The sequence below is a fragment of the Prionailurus viverrinus genome, chromosome D2, assembly GCF_022837055.1.
Source record: "Prionailurus viverrinus isolate Anna chromosome D2, UM_Priviv_1.0, whole genome shotgun sequence".
Lineage (NCBI taxonomy): Eukaryota > Metazoa > Chordata > Mammalia > Carnivora > Felidae > Prionailurus > Prionailurus viverrinus.
Window position 1 is genome coordinate 35,133,199 of NC_062571.1, and position 21,280 is coordinate 35,154,478.

Sequence of the window (21,280 nt, forward strand, 5' to 3'; positions counted from 1 at the left end):
TGGGTCCTAAATTCTGTCAATTATTTTGTTATTTATAGTCCTTTTTTGAGAATGACTTTTGGCTGATGTTAGTCTACTGTTGACTTGTATCTCAAGATTTTTAAAGACCATATCTTAGTATTTGGCAGTTTTTTTCATAAGTAAAAATATTCTCTTATTGTGTCTATTCCACCTCATTTTGTGTTTAGGCATTTATACCTCTAACTCGTTCATTACATTGTGGTGTAGAACAGTGACTGTCAACTTTTTTAGTGTAAGGACCATCAAATAATAATAGACTTTTGTTATTATTTGATAAGGAGTGAATAAGAACAAAAGGTGAAGTGATTTTATAATGTTTTCTGTATTTATTTTTCCCCAAACTCCAGCTGTTTAATAACAAATGCCTCCCCACCCTCACCCCATCACAGCAGCAGGAAAATCACCCATCCAATTGTTGGGGGGAGGGGTGCACTGCAGAAAGCAGGGAACAGGGAGCAGCTGGTGAAGGGCTGGTCAGGCTCCTGCCCCCCATGTCACTGACTCTTGGGAGCATCAAGTTGGGCTGGCACAGAAGCCTTTCCTCTGCCCAGCCACCAGCAGGGAGCTCCATCTAAGGGAGGCTGGGTCTCCAGCCAGAGAGCTTGAGAGGAAGCCAGGGCCGGCAGCGGGAGCAAGGGGATGGAAAGGGAAGAGACTCTGGTCTGCCACCAAGTCTGGGTTTTCTGGCTTGCCTGTGCCAATTCCAGCTGCCAGGGGCGGGCCTTGCCCATCAAGAGGCTGCTGCCACTCACATGGACCTGGCCTCCCTGGCCTTCCTCTGAGACCTCACAGCCTCGTTGTGGGCTTTATGCTTCTCTGCCAATTTGGTGTCCTCTTGGATTTTGTGCCTCTTGCCAAATATGATCTTGTTATAAAGGTACTTCTCCTGCTTCATCATCCTGATGGCCAGGCACTTGGCTTAATTCTCCTCCTCTTGGGCCAGCCACTGCCTGTCCTCCAGCTTCACAGTGCCTGCCATCACTCTGGGCTTCTTCCCCTCCATCCTCTGCTCCTCCAGGGCTATCAGTCAGGCCTCTAATGTTTTAAAATAAAGTTTTGTTTTAGTCATCACAACAGCCTTAAGATACATTAAAAATCTACTGGTATCTGTAAGACACGCTTACTTCTATGTTCATCTGTTTCTGCTGTAATCCTAGCATGAGAGAGAGGAAGAGCCATAGGAGCCAAAGGACCTACAGGTAGCAGATTTCTTGCCTGAGCTTTGCAGGCTTGGAATCTCCTCTCCCTTATCAGATGTCAGATTTGAACAGGGGGTGAAGGCAGTGGGGAGAAAGACTATGACTAGTCATTCAGGCTTTATAGGATTCAGAGGGTATGACTCATACTCTACCTTTCAAATAAGTGGCCTGCCAAAACTTGAAGAGCATGTGGCTTGGACAGAGGTGACACTTCTCATCCGCCTTGCCCACGTGCCATTTCCTTTTCAGTTATCTGTTGGCTCTGGCAGAATCCTGTTTTGTTTGAAGGTGAAGTGAAAACTGGTCGCATACTCTCCTACTCTCATCTGAAATAAAAGAATTTAGTGAGCCTGTGGTGTTGGTATCTCAATGTACCTATTCTAGCAAAAAGAGGTTGGTGTGGCCCTTGAAAGGCTTTGAATGTTTTAAGTATGATTCACTGTGGTTTTTAATTTTAGTTTTGGGTGTATACATGCAGTGTCCTGTGCTATCACTGAGTTAGGAAAGGGATAGGAATAATTCGTGGGTGAGGCCTGTAGGATCTTTAAATCTGGGAGCACAGGGTTGGAACAGCCTGTTTTAGTGTTATCACACAGTGTACACGTGGGTGAGTGGCTGCTGTGTACTTGCTACATGAACTAGATTAAAGTTTGTCATTGTACTCTGTTCCTGACTCCCTCCTAAAAACTGTAACTATTCTTGTGGCCTTCACTCAGGTTTCTAGATGACTAATGGCTGAGGATCCTTGACCTTTCTCAAAATGGTAACACTGGGACCAAAGCATATTGGCTAGTCCTAGCTCTGGGATGCCACAGGATGAATCTACTTTTGCTATTTCAAAGTAAAATTTATGCCAAATGGCCAGTATATAAAAGAAAAGTTTATTTTCACACAACTCCCTGAGTCTTTTGTGATCTTCACATTATTTTTATTATTACTTTTTAATCCTATGTATATAAGATCTGAGGATGAAATGAATGGATTATAGAGGCAGTACTTCCTATTTGAGGGATACTAGAAAGGCTGAACTGCCAGTTGCTGATGGCTGGAATTTCACTGGAGCTTGTTCCTCAGGTTAACAATTTAAACGCTTAAATGCCTGGTGAAGGGAGAATTTTTGACGCCTCAGCAGTCATTTTCACTCATCATACTTGTGGCTGAGACTAGGCTCTAAATATGGGAAAGCAGAGAGAGTTTGAGAGCCTGACCCTTACCCTACCCCCTGGCATCTTTCTCAGGCCTGGACTTTAATATTCCTTTCAAATGAGACCATATATATAGTCATAGAGAAAAAGGAGCCTTAAAAGGTGTTTTTCATGCAATTAAAATTATTAAATGTAAACACTTAAGTCTATACCAACCATTTTTATCACCCTGTTTTGGCATTTCTTCATTTTTAAATATGATGGACTTCTCAAACTTGGAAGTGATCTGGGCCTTTCTTGACCTCTGAGAGACCCTACCTAGATGGCAAGGAAAGGAAAGCCTCAACAGGGATTAAGATGAGAGAAGGAATAGTCTTGACAGGCCGTTTTGCCTGCCAAATACTTATGTCAAGGCTAACCTGGTTGGTAATGGCAGTGATGGAGGTGCTGGGCGCAGTGGCCACAGTAGGGAAAGCCTCACTGACCAGTTGATTGTGTTTTCTTTCTTTTGTCTGTTACCTTCCCATTTTGCAAATGTTGTTTTATGTGATTGGACATGCTTGTGGCCTAACCATCTCTCTCTCTTGAAAGGACAAGACCCAAAATGTATGCTTCTTTGGGTGTGCTCCAGGGTAATCCGACTTCCATGAAATCAAATTTTCAGGTGTTCTTCTCCATAGCACTTCAGTCTTTGGCAAACAGAATGCATTTGTGTGTGTGTGTATGTGTGTGTGTGTGTGATAGTATGTATAACCTAAATGGCTGTACTTACTAAGTTCAGATTAAAAAAATTTATTTTAAATATTTATTTATTTTTTGGGGGGGTACAGAGAGAGAGGGAGACACAGAATTCGAAGCAAGCTCCAAGCTCTGAGCTGTCAGCACAGAGCCCGATGCGGGGCTCAAAGTCATGGACCGCGAGATTATGACCTGAGCTGTAGTTGGACACCTAACCCACTGAGACACCCAGGCACCCCAGTTCAGATTTTATCAGTGAATTTGATATAGGATTGTTCCCCCCCACACCTGACCACCCCAACATATTTTTTTGAGGTGAGGTATAGTTTCACTTGTTGAATGTTTCAGAGAGGTTTTCAGTTAAAAAAAATTTTTTTTAATGTTTACTTATTTTTGAAGGAGAGAGAGACAGTGTGAATGGGGGCGGGGCAGAGCGAGAGGGAGACACAGAATCCAAAGCAGGCTCCAGGCTCTGAGCTGTCAACACAGAGCCCAACGCAGGGCTTGAACTCATGAGCTGTGAGATCATGACCTGAGCCAAAGACGGACACCCAACCGACTGAGCCACCCAGGCACCCCATTTAGTTTTATATTATGGAGCGGTATATGTCTAAATAGGCCTATCAGACTGTCTCCCTGACATTATTTTGTTCCAGGGCACTCTCTTTTTCCCTCTGCTGAATCAGTGAGCTGGGATTTGCTGGTTGATTTTTTTTTTTTTACAGAAGCAGATGGGAGATTGTTGGTTTCAGAGTGAATGAGTTACCTGTACTTAGTGATAGTAGGCTGCCCTCTCTGGTCAAACCACACCTATGGCAAATGCATGGTATTTTTCACAGAAAGAACTGTGTGTGTGTGTGTGTGTGTGTGTGAGAGAGAGAGAGAGAGAGAGAGAGAGAGAGAGAGAGAGAGGAAGGGACGGTAAGAGAGAGAGGGAATATTATCCCATTGGAAAAACAACTCCCAAGATGCTGTGAAGAGGATCATCTTTATAAGTAGTGCTGAGCTTCTGAGGCAGGAGCAATGTTGTCTCCACCTTCTCTATCACCACTTTCCTAATTTCCCAAGTAAAAAGGACTACTTCTACTTTTATGTCCCCTTATCCTCTGCTGGAGGTACTTCTAAATACTAATTTATATTTGTTTGTTTACATGTATGTCTCCTCCTACCAAAGTTGTAACCCCTTAAAAGTAGGGACTTAAAAATACTTTCTTTTTTAAAAAAAAATTCTTTTTAACGTTTATTTTTGAGAAGAGAGAGACAGAGCATGAGTTGGGGAAGAGAGAGAAGAAAGAGGGAGACACAGAGTCTGAAACTGGCTCCAGGCTCTGAGCTGTCAGCACAGAACCCGATGCGGGGCTCGAACTAACGGACTGCAAGATCATGACCTGAGTTGAAGTCGGACGCTCAACCGACTGAACCACCCAGGCACCCCTTAAAAATACTTTCTATTCCTGGGTATCTTATAGCATGTAGTAGGTCCTCAATATGTTAGATGAACAGATGGATGAAGAATTAAATTCAAGTAATTTAAGAGTGGGTGCATTCTGGTAGAAGCTTTAAAAATGACTTAAGGTAATCTTTATAATTTCTGGATCTGTTTTTCTCTTATATTTCTTAAATTAAAAATTCAGCATAAACTTAAGCTTGATAAAGTGATCACTGAAATTACATGGAACTGAGTAGTTTGGGATCTTTATATAATCTTAAATTGTATCAAGTTATATCATGTGTAATTCTGGAGAGAATGGATTTAGTAGGTTATGAGTGAACATATTTTGGGTCCTGTGAGGCTGTCATTAGTCCATTGATCTAAAGCATAAGAATTTTCTATTAATTTATGTTGAAGACTCAAAGGCAGAGAGAAGTTTTAACTTGTGATACACTTGATTGATTTAAAGTATCTAAATCAATATTATTAGGATAGAGTCAAGATATATAATTATTTAGGAAACAGACCTTTTTCCTATTGTCATTCTCTGAAATGCTTTTTAAAAATTTTGGATTTGTGTTAAAAAGGAGATTGGGGCACCTGGGTGGCTCAGTCGGTTGAGCATCCGACTTCAGCTCAGGTCATGATCTTGTGTTTTGTGAGGTCAAGCTCTACGTGGAGTTTTGTGCTGACTGCTTTGGAGCCTGAAGCCTGCTTCCTAATTCTGTGTCTCCCTCTTTCTCGGCCCCTCCCCCACTTGCTCTCTGTCTCTCTGTCTCTCAAAAATAAAGAAACATTTTTTAAAAATTAAAAAAAAAAGACTTAAAAAAAGTAGGAGATCACTTTAAGAAGTGAGGCAGCTTGAATGTTTAAAATCTCATTTTCCGCAGACGAAAGAGACTTCTGTGTGTTTCTGACTACTGGTTAGTCATGGTGGGATTTGTTTGGCTTTTATGAATGCCATTAAATTTTAATGTACAGATCAGATGTCTTATTGTAGAAAAATGGTACAGTGTCTGTTTTAGACCTATCAGTTTACCACACAAGGGAACCATTAGTGGAGAATCAAATTGATTCCTGCAAAGCCTTTTGATTTCATCATCTTTTTTCTGTTTCTTTTCTCCACGATGGTTATTCCTTTCATTTATTTATTTTTGTTTTTTTATTTTTTTCCAAATTTGAAACACTTAGGCAGTAATCGAATCCTTGCAAGTAGGTGTAGTACAAGAGTTGCATTCTGTGATTCTTGTTTGTTTGCTTTAATTTCATCAGGGTTCATGTCACCTGGGAACAAAACCAAGTTTTGTGACTTTTTAAAGTTAATGATCTCTATGGGTGGGTGAAAATTCCTGATTGCCTATACTGGGTGAAAATTCATTTATTTACTCATTCAGCAAATATTTACTGAACATTTGTTATGTGTTGGGCATTCTCTGAAGACATTAATGAACAAGATAGACAAGGTTCTTAGCCTTGTTGAACTTAACGTCTTGTGGGAAATAGAGAAAACTAAACTGAGAGGGTGTGAGCAGTCTCATGGGAGCACATAGGAGGTGTACTTGTAGATTTGGGATGGTTTCCTGATAGAAGAGTCATTTAAAGGCAGGGTCTAAGAGAGTAAGTAGTGGTTAGGGGGGAGAGAGAGGGGGGAGAGAGAGGTGTTTGAATTCGAGGGAATGGATATGAAATATCTTGAAGCAAGATGCCAGTGCTCTTTAACTAAATGTCTTCAATGAGTGGTTGGCTGTCCCTAAAGGTCTTTTGAAATATTTCTCTTGAATATTTTAAAGTTTTCATTGAAACATTTTTATTTATTTTAATTCCAGTGTAAACATACAGTGCTATGTTAGTTTCAGGTGTGCAATGTAATAATTCAACACTTCCATACATTACCCAGTGCTCCTCATCACAAGTGCACTCCTTAATCCCCATCACTTTTTTCACCCATCCCCCAACCCACTTCCCCTCTGGTAATCATCAGTTTGTACTTAACAGTTAAGAGTCTGTTTCTTGGCTTCTCTCTCTCACTCTTTTTCCCCTTGCTCGTTAGTTTTGTTTCTTAAATTCCATAAACATTTAAAAATAAGTGTAACTAGTTTTACAGCATGTATTTTCTGCCATATTGTGTATTATATACCTGTCTTAAATGTTTCCATGTAATCTGGCTCATTTGATTTATGGAAAGCATCTGCCATTAATCATTGGCAAAGCCAGTTCTCACTGTCTATCTAGCCAGCTGGATCAAATTTACTTTTTTCAACTTCACTTAAAAAAATTTTTTTTTTCAACGTTTATTTATTTTTGGGACAGAGAGAGACAGAGCATGAACGGGGGAGGGGCAGAGAGAGAGGGAGACACAGAATCGGAAACAGGCTCCAGGCTCTGAGCCATCAGCCCAGAGCCTGACGCAGGGCTCGAACTCACGGACCGCGAGATCGTGACCTGGCTGAAGTCGGACGCTTAACCGACTGCGCTACCCAGGCGCCCCTCAACTTCACTTTTAAAATAGTTCTTGCTTTAGTCAATTGTCTTTTAAACATATTTAAATAATATAATTTTTAATATTTACTCAGTACTTAACATTGTGTTATTTATAACCTCTTGTCTTTTGTTAGTTGTCATTTTTTTCTGTGAGTCCAAATTTCCATCTGGTATAATTTTCCTTCTTCCTGAAGGATTTCCTTTAACATATCCTATAGTTCAGGTTTGCTGATGATGAATTCTTTCAGCTTTTATATACCTGAAAAAATCTTTATTTCACCTTAATTTTTGAAATGTGTTTTTTTGGGGGTGTAGATTTTTAGATTGATTTTTTTTTTCTTTCAGTACTTTGCTTCACTGTCTTATGGCTTGCATTGTTTCTAGCAAGAAGTCTGTTATTCTTTGTCCTTTTGTATATAAAATGTCATTTTTCTCTGACTACTTTAAATATTTTCTTTTCAACCTTGGTTTTGAGCAATTTCCTTATGATGTGTGTAGTTCTCTTCATGCTTTTTGTGTTTGGCATTTATTGAGCTTCTTGGACCTGCAGCTTTGTAGTGTTCATTAAAAAAATTTTTTTTATGTCATCCTCTCTTCAAATACTGTTTTCTCTTTCCCCCTTTTCTCTCCTTTGGAGATTCAAATTGCACATGTATTAGGCTGCTTTGAGTTGTACCACATCTCACTGATGATCTGTTAATTTTTTCAAGTCTTTTTTTTTCTTTGTGTTTCATTTTGGATAATTTTACTTGCTATGACTTGAATTTCACTGATCTTTTTTTCATGCAATATCTTATCTGTTAGTAATTTATAAAGTCTGTTTTTGTATCTGAGACACATCTCCAGTTATTGAGTCTTGTTCTTATATCTTTTACTTATCTATTTAATGTACTCAATCTTTCCTTTAGCTTTTGAGCATATGGAATACTGTTATAATAATGGTTTTAACGTTCTTGTCTATTAATTTTGTCATATGTGTCATTTCTGGGTTGTTTTTGAATGATTTCTTTTCATTGTGGGTGGTGTTTTCATGCCTATTTGTATGCCTGGTAAATTTCAGTTGGCGGACAGTGTCATATTACTGTTGTAACAGACACAACATTATCTTCCAGTTCTGGAGGTCAGAAGTCCAAAATGGGTTAATAGAGTTGTGTTTCTTCTGAAGATTCTAGGAAATAATCCATTTCTTTGCCTTTTCCAGCTTCTGGAAGCTGCCCCAATTTTTTGGCTTGTAGCCCTGCATCTCTCTTACTTCTTCTGTCATTATATCTTTCTGCTTCTGCTGTTACATCATTGTGAAATAATACCTTCAATGTGCGATAAAATAGCTGTCAACCTAGAAATCTGTACTACAGAAATAGTCTTTGAAGTAGGAGGACAAAATAGATATTTTCAAACAAACAAAAATGGATACATATTGTTATCAGCATTCTCTTAGTAGAGAAAATTCTAAAGAATGCAATTCAGACAAAGTCAGATGATTCTAGATGTAAGGCCTGAGATATAAGAGGGAATGATTAACCAAAATATGGGACAATTTGTTGGTAAATATAAACAAACTTTGACTTACATAGTATAACAATGTAATATCTAATGAGTTATAAAGGTTAAAATGAAAGATAGGACATATTATACATGAAAACAACATAAACATAAAACTTGGAAATAGTAGCATAAAGGTCAGGAAAGGGATGATTGGGAATTAAACATGCTAAGATCATTCTTTGGGAAGGAGGTAGAAATATTGACTAATTTTAGATTTCCATGAGACTGATGCAATGCCAACTGTACTAAGAGGACAGCTTTTATTTTAGATTAAAAAAATTTTTTGGGGGGGACACGTGGGTGGCTCAGTCGGTTGAGCATCCAACTTCGGCTCAGGTCGTGATCTCACAGTCTGTGAGTTCGAGCCCCACGTCGGGCTTTGTGTCGACAGCTTGGAGCCTGGAGCCTGTTTCGGATTTTGTGTCTCCCTCTCTCTCTGACCCGCCCCCGTTCATGATCTGTCTCTCTTTGTCTCGAAAAAATAAACATTAAAAAAAAATTAAAAAAAAATTTTTTTAACATTTATTTTTTAAGAGACAGAGTGTGAGTGGGAAAGGGACAGAGAGAGAGAGAGAGAGAGAGAGAGAGAGAGAGACACAGATTCTGAAGCAGGCTCCAGGCTCTGAGCTGTCAGCACAGAGCCCGAGGCAGGGCTCGAACTCACGAACTGCGAGATCATGACCTGAGCCGAAGTCGGACGCTTAACCAACTGAGCCACCCAGGCACCCCTATTTTAGATTTTTAATGTGCCAAGTATGCATGCTAAAATATTTAAGGTGACCACAAAAAGAACAGAGTATATAACCTTTAAGGGAATAAGAAAAAGATAGAAGAAACTAGCAACCCCCCCACCCCCGCCAACAAAAGATAAAATAAGGAAAAAAGAAAAAAAATGAATTAAAATTACAGGCCATATAGAAAATAAATAATAAGATATGAAAATAATCCTAAGTATATCAGTAATATTAATGAATTTAAGTGGGCTGAATTACTAAGTTAAAAGTTCCTAGCTGGATAAAAAATCTGTAGCTATATGATATTTATAAAAGACATCTAAAACATAATGACAGTGGGGCGCCTGTGTGGCTCAGCTGGTTGAGTGTCCGACTCTTGATTTGGCTCAGGTCATGATCCCAGGGTCATGAGATCGAGCCCTGAGTGGGGCTCCATGTTGGGCATGGAGCCTGCTTGTGATTCTTTCTCTCTTTCCCTCTGCCCCTGCCCCGCTTGCACTCCTTTTCTCAAAAAAAGAAAAAAAAGAAAAAAAAATTTGTACATGAATGTTAGCAGCATTATTCATAATTCCCAAAAGATGGAAACAACCCAGATGTCCATCAACACATGGATGGATAATCAGATTTTCGAAGCTGAATAAAATAGTATTCAGCTATGAAAAAGAGCAAACTAGTAACACATATACTATAACCTGGATGAACTTTGAAAACATTTATGCTAAGTGAAAGAAGCCAGACACAGAAGGTCGCATAGTACATGATTCTTTTTATATGATATATCCAGAATAGGTAAATTCATGGAGACAGAAGGCAGATTAGGGGTTACCAGGGGATGGGGGAAGAGGGAAATGGGGAGTGATTACATAATGAGTTCAGGCTGCATTTCTGAGGTGATAAAAGTTTTGACCCAAGAGAGGGGTGGTAGTTGCTCGGCATTGTGAATATACTAAATGCCATTGAATGGTACTGTTTAGAGTGACTGATTGCATGTTATGTGACTTTCACCTTAATAAAAAACTATGTTGTGATCTAATTTTGGTCTTTCATATTGATGAAGATAAACTTAAGTTGTTGAGACTGTGAGGAAATAGGTACTCTCATCTATTGTGTTAGGAATGTAAGTAACTTCTGTGATTGGCAATATGGCAATATTTGTCAAAATTTTAAGTGTACCTTTGACTCAGCAATTCCATTTCTGGATTGTGTCTTACAGATACATACATTTTAAAATGATATTTTTCAAGGTGATTTATTGTAGCAGGCTAATGAATTATGGACTAGTTGTATAGTTATATTAAAGAATGAGGAGGCTCTTTATGTACTTTTATTAGAACATTTCTCAGGTAAATTAGGTGGAAAAAGCGGAATGCAGAGAGTATGAATAGTATGATCCTATTTGTATAAAAAAGTAGAAGCCTATCTTTGTTTCTGGATGCATAAATGTTTTATTTTAAAGAATACAGAGGAAACGTGTAACATTAATTGCAAGTAGATGGAATTTGAATGTCTGGGAGATAGTGGAAAGAAGGTGATTTTTCACTGTCTTTCATATATAGGACTATACATATTCTATACAACTCAAAGTTAAATTAAAGATTTAATTTAAAAGTTAAAAAGGAACAGTAAACAACCAGGCCTCTAAGAATGATCCAAAGCCACATCAGTGAGGTTCTGTTCTTCATTGATTTCATTCATTCATTCATTCATTCATTTATTCTGTATGATCAGGTTGTCTATGTTATTGAACTGTATTAATATTAAACTATCAATAAATGGTTTGGTTATTAATGCTAGTGGCCTTTTAATTAACAACATAGTGTTAGAGGGCTCTTTTCAAACAGTCCAGTGGATTTGTCAAATCCTTTTAGCTAGATGAATGAGAATTTATGCATTACTTCATACTTTTTGTTTCCTCCTAATCCTTTGTGTTATCTGATTATTAAATTTCATTTAACACAGTGCTTTGGCATTTTAATTTACTTCCAGATATTAAATCTGAAACTGTTGTTAAGGATTTTCGTTCTTTGTGTGGTGTCTTTTTTTGTGTGTGTGTGTGGTGTCTTTTAACGGCAGTGTCGATGGGGCGAGGAAGAAGGAAACAAAGGAGTTGCAGAGATATATAGCAACCTAAACTGAAAGGTCTAAAACATTTTGTCATCATTTTTTGTTGCCAGGAAATAACAAAGAACAAGGGCTTAGTGAAGTGAATGAGTGAATGTGTGAATGAATGAATGGATGGATGGATGTACCCCCTTAATTGTAGATTTTAAATGCTAAAATCTTAAATCCTATTGTAACTTGGTCTTGGCAATTTTCCATGCAGTAAAAAAATGTGGATATGTCTCTTCATTCTTTGCATTGCACGTGATATTCTTCTGCTTGGTTCTGCCAGTGAATTAACTCCATGTTCCTCCCCGCAGGGTGGAGAATGCTTGTACCAAGCTTGTTCAGGCAGCCCAGATGCTTCAGTCAGATCCTTACTCGGTGCCTGCTCGAGATTATCTTATCGATGGGTCAAGGGGCATCCTTTCAGGCACATCAGACCTGCTCCTCACCTTCGATGAGGCTGAGGTAGGCAATCTGAGGCCCATGCAGACCTCTTCCAGACAAAAGTCTTAAAGATAGTCTTAAAAGTAATAATGGAGGATTGATGACTGTTGAGGATGGGAAGATGTTGAAGAGCTGCACATCTGAATTAGCATGTTTTCTACTTATTGTTCACTTACTTGACTAAAATATGAAATCTATTTTCAGGTTCGTAAAATTATTAGAGTTTGCAAAGGAATTTTGGAATATCTTACAGTGGCAGAGGTGGTGGAAACTATGGAAGATTTGGTCACTTACACAAAGAATCTTGGACCAGGTTAGTCATGTCCAGTTTTTATAATAAAGAGTTTTTAGAGATTGTCCAGTTTGATCAAGGTGAAAGAAGTACTCCCTCCTGCTTTTTGCCCAAGATTAGTCATGACACATTGGGTTTTGAGGTGTCTGTACTCTGCTGATGGAGCTGACACTGTGTTTCTACTGAGGAGATATCATTGTCTCTGAAAGCTGAATCTGCTTTCTACAAATCCTGGCCCTGCCTAATGAATTAAACTAGACATTGTAAATGTTGCTGGAGAATATAGGAAATACTTTTCTATTACCGTAATGCTTAAGGCCACCCTGAATTCTGACCCCTCCATTCCATATTATACAGCATTCCTTCACTGTCTGCCAGCTGGCCTGTAGCTCTTAATGACCTCGTGTCTTGTTAATTAGCCTGCTTACTATTATGGATTCATGCCCTAGCCCGAGGCTGCATAATATAATCAGACCTGGAAGAAGAGAAGAGCTACTGTGACTAAGTCTCATTTTGAAATGATTGTTTAGTCACCTGAGAATTGAATATTCAAAATACATGAACAGATACCAGCTTTTTCTGTTATAGGCATATAACATGAACTTGAGGGTCCTTAAAGTATGATTGAGACCAATGACAGGACAACCTCAGATGTTCAACTTATCAGTAGTAAAGATCACATACCACCTCATAAGAGTCTTTTGCCTTAGGTGAAATGATTTTTAATTCACAGTGTGTTCATGAGGTTCCGATACAGTCATTCTGTAAACTTATGGCAGTTAAGACTTTCTCTGAGCCATCTTTGAAGATCACCAGGAAATGCCTTTAGAGCAGTATTCTTTAAACTTTCCCATAGCACTGGGAAAATAAAGTTTATTTCTTCAAATAAAATCTTACACGGAATCCCAACATATAAAGACAAAAATGGAACTATTCTGAATGAGGCAGGGGCAACCCCTCCTTTCCTACCCCTCTTTGGTATCCTTTGATGATCTGTGCAACTACTTAAGAAATCTTAAGAGCAGTTTGAAAACCAAAGCTTGAGAGAATCACATAGCACCTTTGAATAATAACCAAAGTAAACAAAAAGTGCTAGCAGGCCGGTTCCAAAACACCAGATGCTTTTGATTGCTGTCCTTAGTATAATTATTTTTATAATATTTCTATTTGTTTCTAATTATAAAAATAGTACATGCTTATTTTGGACAAATCGGAAAGTACAGAAAAATATAAAGATGAAAACAAAACACATTATTGTAATTCTTAAGATTTTTTTTAGCCACTAGATTCTCAGTACTAAGCTCGCATGAGATTTTTTTTTTTTTTTACTATTTTTTTTTTTTTTAATGTCTTTACTTTTGAGAGAGAGAGAGAGAGAGCATGAGCAGGGGAGGGGCAGAGAGAGGGAGAATCCAGAAGCAGGCTCCAGACCTTGAGCTGTCAGCACAGAGCCTGATGTGGGGCTCGAACTCACTAACTGCGAGGTCATGACCTGAGCCAAAGTCATACGCTCAGCTGACTGAGCCACCCAGGTGCCTCAGCTTGCATGACATTCTTACATACGTGCAGTGGCCAGATACATTATGTGAACCTGGTATGTGTAGTAACCAGGCAAAATATTTTTATTCATTTTTTGCAAATACATATTTGTTTTTCACAAATACGTTTTTATATTTTATATACATATAATATATTATTTATATTATAATTATACATTATATTATATATTATTTATATTATTTATAATATATATTATTTATATTATTTATAATATATAGATATAATATATTTTATATGTCAACCATGTGAAAATTATGTCATAGTTTGGATTTACATTTAACAAATTACTTTTAATGAAATGAATAAAGTTGCATTGTTACAGCTGCCATGAAAAATTTTTATCAAAAATGCTGCAGTTCAGTGACAGTATCTGTTGTTTAAATAAGCCGACAATCAGTTTGGACTTTTGTAGTCATTCGTAATGGATTTAGGCTCAGAAAGTGAATCTGGATCGTTTCACGACTCACCCTGCACAATTTATTCCTTATGCCCCAGGAATGACAAAGATGGCCAAGATGATTGATGAAAGGCAGCAGGAACTGACTCACCAGGAGCACCGAGTGATGTTGGTGAACTCCATGAACACTGTGAAAGAGTTGCTGCCAGTTCTCATTTCAGGTATTTTCTGCCTGTACATTATCTTACAGGAAAAAAAAAAGTCACTATATTCTAAACTCCTGAAGTTCATTTTCTTTTGCTGCTCGGTTACATGTCCTTCAGGCTGGGTAAAAATGAGACCTGATAGATTGGGTGTTACTTGATGGCTGTAGCTGATTGGCTAAGAACCAGTATTCATCTTCTGTAATGTCCTCCTTCTCCTGCTCTTTGTTTGAAGCTGCCTTTCCTGTTGCCCAGCTCTGTTCTCATAGTTCTACTAGGCTCCTTTTCTAGGAGGTAGAATGTCTAGAAACTTTAGTTATGGGCATATGAATATTGACACTTTTATTTGTGTTATGAAAAAAGAATTAGCTGGAATGGATATTATAGAGTACTATATGACAATGAAGTGACCCCAAAGTCCACAGTTTTTCCTAAAATAAATTGAACTGTACAGAGCTAGTGTACCAGATGGGACTTCTTTTCCACTGGGTAGAGCCCAGAAATGCAAACATGGTGGCCGCTGTCTCAGCTAGCAAGAGGGAGCTACACTCATTGGATGTGTAGTATGTACCAGATACCTCATGGTTCACATAAACTATCTTAGTCAAGTTAAGGGTTAGTTTAACTGTCAGAGGGCAGCTCTATAGTCTGTCTTTTTTTTGTTTGTTTGTTTCCTGTTTTCAAAATCTTGTAGGGCATGTCCTGGCACCCCCAGATCCTGCCTTCCTGCTTTGGCATTTCAGGTAGTAGCTAAAAAAGGAGAGGTGAATGTAAGAGCTCAGAAAGCCCTTATATGAACCAGAAAACAAAACATTTGTGAGTAGAGTCTTACTATCTCCGTGGGAAATGTTTTTGAGGCCAGCTGTTCCATGTGATAGAAGAGTTTTCGGAGCAAGATTTCTTTCTGATCTGGGTAACTCAATAAAGTGTTGGTTAGTCTTTGTCTTCACAATTTTAATTATTTTATGGGAAGATATTCTCTTTCCCTAGTGCTTCAAATTATCAGTATTTTCTTGTACTTTCAGGGGTTAAAAAGTTCCTACTACATGTTGAGAGAAATTCTGAAAGATAAACTCAGTATTTTGGGATCTTCATTAGGATTGGGTGCAGGAGCATACTCCAGTTACAGTTGTACTGACTATTTTTGTCTTGTCCTATTGGGTGTGCATTAGATGGGGCACAGTGTTAGGGCTGGGATGATAACTGATTTAGAAGGATATTGGACATTTTGGGATTATAGGTCATCTATATATGCATGTCAGATTAGCTCCCTGATCATTTGTAGTGATGTCTTGTACCTTAAGGTTGCTGATATTGGAACTTCATTGGCAGCCTTCAGTGTTTTGTTTGTTTGTTTTGTTTTGTTTTTAGTATATTCTTTTTTTTTAAGATTTTATTTTTTTAAGGTATGTCTACGCCTAATGTAAGCCTCAAACACACAACCCGAGATCAAGAGTCTCACGTTCCACCAACTGAGCCAAACTAATATATTCTTTTTAAGATCTTAGAAACCCAAAACGTGTACTAAAATATGGAATATCTTGTGTGAATGTTGTCATACAGCAAGATTAAATTCTAAGCTTAGTTTCTGATCGTTTATTTTTACAGCTATGAAGATTTTTGTAACAACTAAAAATTCAAAAAACCAAGGAATAGAAGAAGCTTTGAAAAATCGCAATTTTACTGTAGAAAAGATGAGTGCTGAAATTAATGAGATCATCCGTGTATTACAACTCACTTCTTGGGATGAAGATGCCTGGGCCAGCAAGGTGTGTGTTCTCAGAGGGGAAATAAGAAAACTCCTGAATTCTCCCCTTACATTTTATCTTGTAATTGTGGGTGGCGTAAGAGTACTCAGATTTTATGAAATAATTTCTACTTCACTCTTCATGGGTTTCATGGGTTACTTGCTGCTTTTGCAAATTTACTTTGCCCCAGACTAGAACAAAGAAATGGGTATGTGGGGTGAATGGCCAGTTGAAGGCTCAGATGTGTAGCTTTTTCTTTAAGCTGGACCCTCGCTGGTCTGGTGGAGGAATTCTGATGTGGTGTCTACTCCCCTGGGTGGGAACCCTCCCTTTTTATGTGGGTGGTTGTTGCTAGGTGACTAAGTAGGATACAGAATATGCCTGTGACTGAATTTTATGGAAACTTTTCCTTAACCAACCTTTGAACTAAGAAATCTACAGAGGAAATTGTTGGCATTTCTAGGTGTGTCCCTTCAGCATACCATTTTCCTTAAGGAAAGCTTAATTAAAATATTAGTTTGCGCATTCGTGAAAACCTCGTTTGAGGGTCCTATTCACCCTTTATCTAGAATTTCTTCCTGGACTCCAAAAGAGTTGGTGGATTTCTTCTAGAGCCTAGTAGCAGTGGTCTTGTGTTGCTGCTACTGTGGTGTGCTTCTCCCTGTCTAGTGACTCTCTGGGAGAATAGGGGCACTTGGGTTTACGCTTTCCTGGGTAGAGCCCAAGATACAAGCAGTGGAGGAAACACACTCCATGTGTGACTCAGATGGTGTTTCCAGAGCCCCCAGCAGGCTAGTAGCAAAGAGGGGATTTGTAATATGACTTCCACTGGGTGTGCAGTAGGGCTGTGTTTATCCTCCAGGACACCTATAAGGTAAGGTCAAAGGTGGGGTCTTAAAATCACCAGCCCTCTCTCTTGTTGCCCAGAAAGTGAATCTAAATATGCAGAAGGAAATTAGCTTATCTTAAAACTATGGATTTGTTTACAGAGGCACAAAGCTCTTGAACAAGTTCTAAGACTGTATTTTAAATCTATATGGTGAAATCATTTTAAGTCTTTGATATTTTACTTAATTTTGCTTTTGCATATTTGACAACTTTCACTTCCCTGTTATGACTTCTTTATGCATCTTTTTTTTGTTCTCTTGTTTGTTTTATTCTTTTTCTCACATTTAGAAGGTAAGCTTTCTCTTGCCCTCTAGTTTCTTTTTCGCTTAAAAAGAGAAAAAGCATGTCTGTGAGGTTTTCTTGTGCTGTGTGCCGTGCCTTATTCCGTGTGCCGGTGTGTAACACTGTGTCCGAATGTGCGTCAGAATGTGGTTTAATCTGGGACTCGGGGCTGTGTCTGGCAGACTGACTCTGGCTCGTATTGAGCTATTTCTTTGGGGAAAGCAAAAGAAAATACATTACTATGGGATATCAGACTTTCTGTGTTTGGTGGGTGCTTTCATCTTTTTGAACAGGCTCCTGAGAACTGTTTTGGCCTGGTCATTCCTACTGACTTCATTTGAGGGGCAAGTTTCTCCAAGTAGCTGGGTGACCTCCAAGTTACCTGTGGACCCTGCTCTTAGGAAAGGAAACTTCTAGCAGATGCCATCACTGTATTTGCATTTGCTACCAGTCTTCTTTGCAGGCTCTGGAATTTTGCTTTAGGAGATGTGTCGCTGAGGTTTTAACCATAATGGAAATGGGTAGGCTAAGGAGTTTAGATGGGGCACCTGCCCTTCACAATAATCCTAGCCTTCAAAATCTAAAGGGAAAAAGTTAAGTGTATCTAAAGTTTTTCCTAACTTCAGTTCGTGGTTCACTGCATGTCCTGCTAAGCTGTGAATCAGCCATAGTTCTCCATCACCTCATGGTCCCCTAATCTAATCTCTTTCCTTATTCTCTCTCCTTTGCTTCTAGCAGATGAGAAATAGCAAAAAAGAGGAGCAGGCATTACGACTTTAATGGTTTTCTATTTTTGGAAGGGAAAAGTTATCCATCATTTAGTTGATAAGTGTTATTAAGCTTTATTTTGTGCAAGTTCCATTGAGAGATGCTTCTTTTTTTTTTTTAAATGTGGTCAGTGGAGTTTTTCAGGACAAGCATTAGGCACTTGGGGAAATATACAAGGGAAACAGACCTGGTCCCCACTGTGTACATTCTTGTAGATGTTTTAGTCTTATGCTGATCTGGAAGGAACCAGACTGTTAGGGTACTATACAACTATCAGAATGAAAGAAAGTAAATAAAATTAGTTCACCTGAAAGAAGCTCAAGTATATAATCACATCAGAATGATCAAGAAATGTTTATTTTTAAATCTCATTTTGCTTTTGTTATACATTTACCTGGTTCAAAAATCAAAATGCTACAAAAAGATGTACATGACAAATCTTACTTCCAACCCCATCCCCATTCACTCTACTTCGCCCTACCCCTTAAGTTTGATTGTTTCTATTAGTTGCAAGAACGCTTAGAAAAAAAAATTTCACCTTGAGAATGGAAATTGGTAACTAGGATTTTGGTTATTTTTTTAGTTTGGTAGCATTATGCATCTTTCATTGCTCAGCTGTAAGCAGTGAGTTAATCAGACCTTATGTCTGTCTTTGACCACTGGGTCCTCATTCTATTTACATATATCTTTTACCTCCTCTCGACCCTGCCAATAAAGAATTAACTTTGTCTTACCATACTTGTTTCATGCTTCCCCATTGGTGCAGTTTTCTCCTGGAAAGTGATGGTTCCTCTAGAAAAGTGGGGGAAGAAAGTAAGTGGAAAAAATTCTTGGTAAAAGTGCGTCTTGCCAAATAAGTTAAGTTTTTAAAGAGGCAATGCAATAGCTGATTATTTTACCTTTTATACCTACCTTCAAATTACAGATTTACAAAGTTAAAAGTACTTTCACTTAAAAAACTATTTTATTTTGAAAGTAAAAATTTTCCCCTCCTGAAATCAACAGTCATAGTGATCATTAAAAATTAATTTAGTATACATTGTGAAGCAAAAGAATTTGTGAATTAAACACAATCATAATCCTACCCTTTGTAAATTTAGCAATTTATACCTAATCTCTTTTTTTTGTATTTACGTTACTTGTTTGTTGATGCATGCTGAGAATCAAGAGGAAGTGAGAAAAATTTTAAAAGCTAAGAGTTTTTGAGCCCTACATAGGCACTCCCACAACTGCTCCTTGAGTCATTAGATGCTATTATTCAGAATTAGTTCTTGTAGTGGATCTCCTTCCACTGTGGGCCTAGGCTGGTCATGAGTAAATGTAGTGACTGACTCAGATGTCTTGCACCGAAGATTACTTTACCCGACCAAAGAAGGAAATAGTGATTAGAACATGTGATCCTATAATACTTGCTGTTAAATACAGACCATTGAGATTTAAGGGTTGATTTTTATATCATTTTTGAAAAAATAAGGTTGTATGTGAGGATTTTTTATATTATTATTAGAATGTCTACTATGAAAATGAAACATGATTTAAGATTGAATCAGTTAATTAAAATGATTCCATTGTAGGTGTTTTATTTTTATTACTGAGATATAGTTGACATATAATGGTATATTAGTCTCAGGTGTACAACATGATGGAGCTTCTTAAGGAGTCTTAGAGTGTTTTATGTTAGCAGCAAATACAATAAAAGACTTATCTCTTGGAGTTTGAGATAAATAGTTAATTAGGCATTTATGATATTTTAGCCCCTCCCCTCTAAAAGGAGAAAAGCCCAAAATGTTAAAGCAATTGAGATTTCCCTTCTGATCCAAGTGATCTTGTAGTTGCTACCTCTGATTGTGTGCACATAGGGTGGCATAGAATTTTAGAGCTGGGAAGCTATTCTTTTTTATTTTGGTGGTAGGGAGGTATTCTCAAAGATGGGGAACTGAAGTCTGGGAGAGTAACTTCTCTGAAATTTCAGGGGTAGACAACTTTCTCCCACCACTTAAATGTAGTTTGTAAAATTTTGTTCTGCTCAGTCTATGCTTTCCAGAAACATCTTTGTTTAAAACACTAATTTAAGGGTGGGGGAGGGGAATGCCACCAGGAATGGAACAGAGTGGGAAGGGAAAGGTGGGGAGGGGAAGTGTCAGTGGGAAAAGGGAGAGTAGGTTGGGTAGTGAACAAGAGGGGGTCCTTAGTCCCATACTGCAAATTTTCTGGAACATGGCATTGTAGGACCTCCCTTTTTCTACTACAGTTCCTCTTGATTATTTGTAGGAGGAGCTCTGGTTCTCAGTTCTAGTCAGTGTTCTTTAGATCTCACTTTGTATTACATTTCAGGAGCGTTTCAGTTCCTGGGAGGGTGTACAGAAAGGAGTTCTTTTAAGGTTGTCCCTCTGCTTTCTGGTGTGCGACAGTGCCCAGCCACCGTGGTTTTTTCATTTAAAAGTTGAACTCAGAAGAGTTTTACTGTAGAAGGGACCATAGCGGGAGGTGACATGTCAGCTGTCCCCAGAGCTGCACACTTAGATCTGGTCTTTTTAAAAAACAGTCACTCCTTAAAAAAAAGAGAGAGAGAGAGAACAGGGGACCTGTGTGGATCAGTTAGTTGAGCTTCTGACTTTGGCTCAGGTCATGATCTTAACAGCCCAATGTCATGATCTTGCAGTTCGTGAGTTTGAGCCCCACGTTAGGCTTTGTGCTGTCAGCTCAGAGCCTGGAGCCTGCTTTGGATTCTGTGTTTTCCTCTCTCTTTGCCCCTCCCCTTCTCACACTCTGTCTCTCTGTCTCTCTCTCTCTCTCAAAAATAAACATTAAGAAAAAAAGAACAACAAAAAAACCTCTCTCTCTCTCTCTCTCTCTCTCAAAAATAAACATTAAGAAAAAAAACAACAAAAAAAAACTGAGAGAAGAAATTGGTGGAGACTTTTCTCTTTCCCAAATTTGAGATTTTGCAGAGAAAATATTCAAATGAGGTGTGTTTTTTTTTGTTTGTTTTTGTTTTTGTTTTCCCTTGTATTTAATATCCAGATTGTACTTGGTATTTAGGCTTCATATGGCTTAATGAAAACTTTGTGGTACATAGTACGGTTGACCACAGGGTTATGGTTATTTTCCCCCTTTATAAATATATCTCAAAATTGACTTCTGGTCCTAGTTGTTCAGTCACTTGGTTTATATCATATTCGATATTAATATACTTCTTATGTTGCTTATGACAATTCTTTTAATTCCATAATAAATACTGCCCTTCAAAAGAAATATATATGGGTTTCTTAGAAGACCAAAATATTTGTTCCCATG

General features: G+C 38.2%; 1 protein-coding gene and 1 long non-coding RNA gene across 3 annotated transcripts in view; one reads left to right on the plus strand and one right to left on the minus strand.

Moving 5' to 3' along the window:
• VCL (vinculin) overlaps window positions 1-21,280 on the plus strand; it is a 111,178-nt gene that overhangs the window by 52,033 nt on the left and 37,865 nt on the right. For both annotated transcript variants that reach the window (XM_047824356.1, XM_047824355.1), the window contains exons 3-6: window positions 11,716-11,866; window positions 12,050-12,158; window positions 14,193-14,315; window positions 15,906-16,066. In XM_047824356.1, coding sequence (XP_047680312.1) covers window positions 11,716-11,866; window positions 12,050-12,158; window positions 14,193-14,315; window positions 15,906-16,066 — 544 coding nt within the window. The remainder of the gene's footprint in view (window positions 1-11,715; window positions 11,867-12,049; window positions 12,159-14,192; window positions 14,316-15,905; window positions 16,067-21,280) is intronic.
• On the minus strand, window positions 530-9,806 carry LOC125147425 (uncharacterized). Its single transcript, XR_007145185.1, has 3 exons — window positions 9,795-9,806; window positions 4,140-4,144; window positions 530-1,056 (listed from the first exon to the last, which is right to left on the minus strand). It is a non-coding gene; the product is annotated as an uncharacterized LOC125147425 (long non-coding RNA).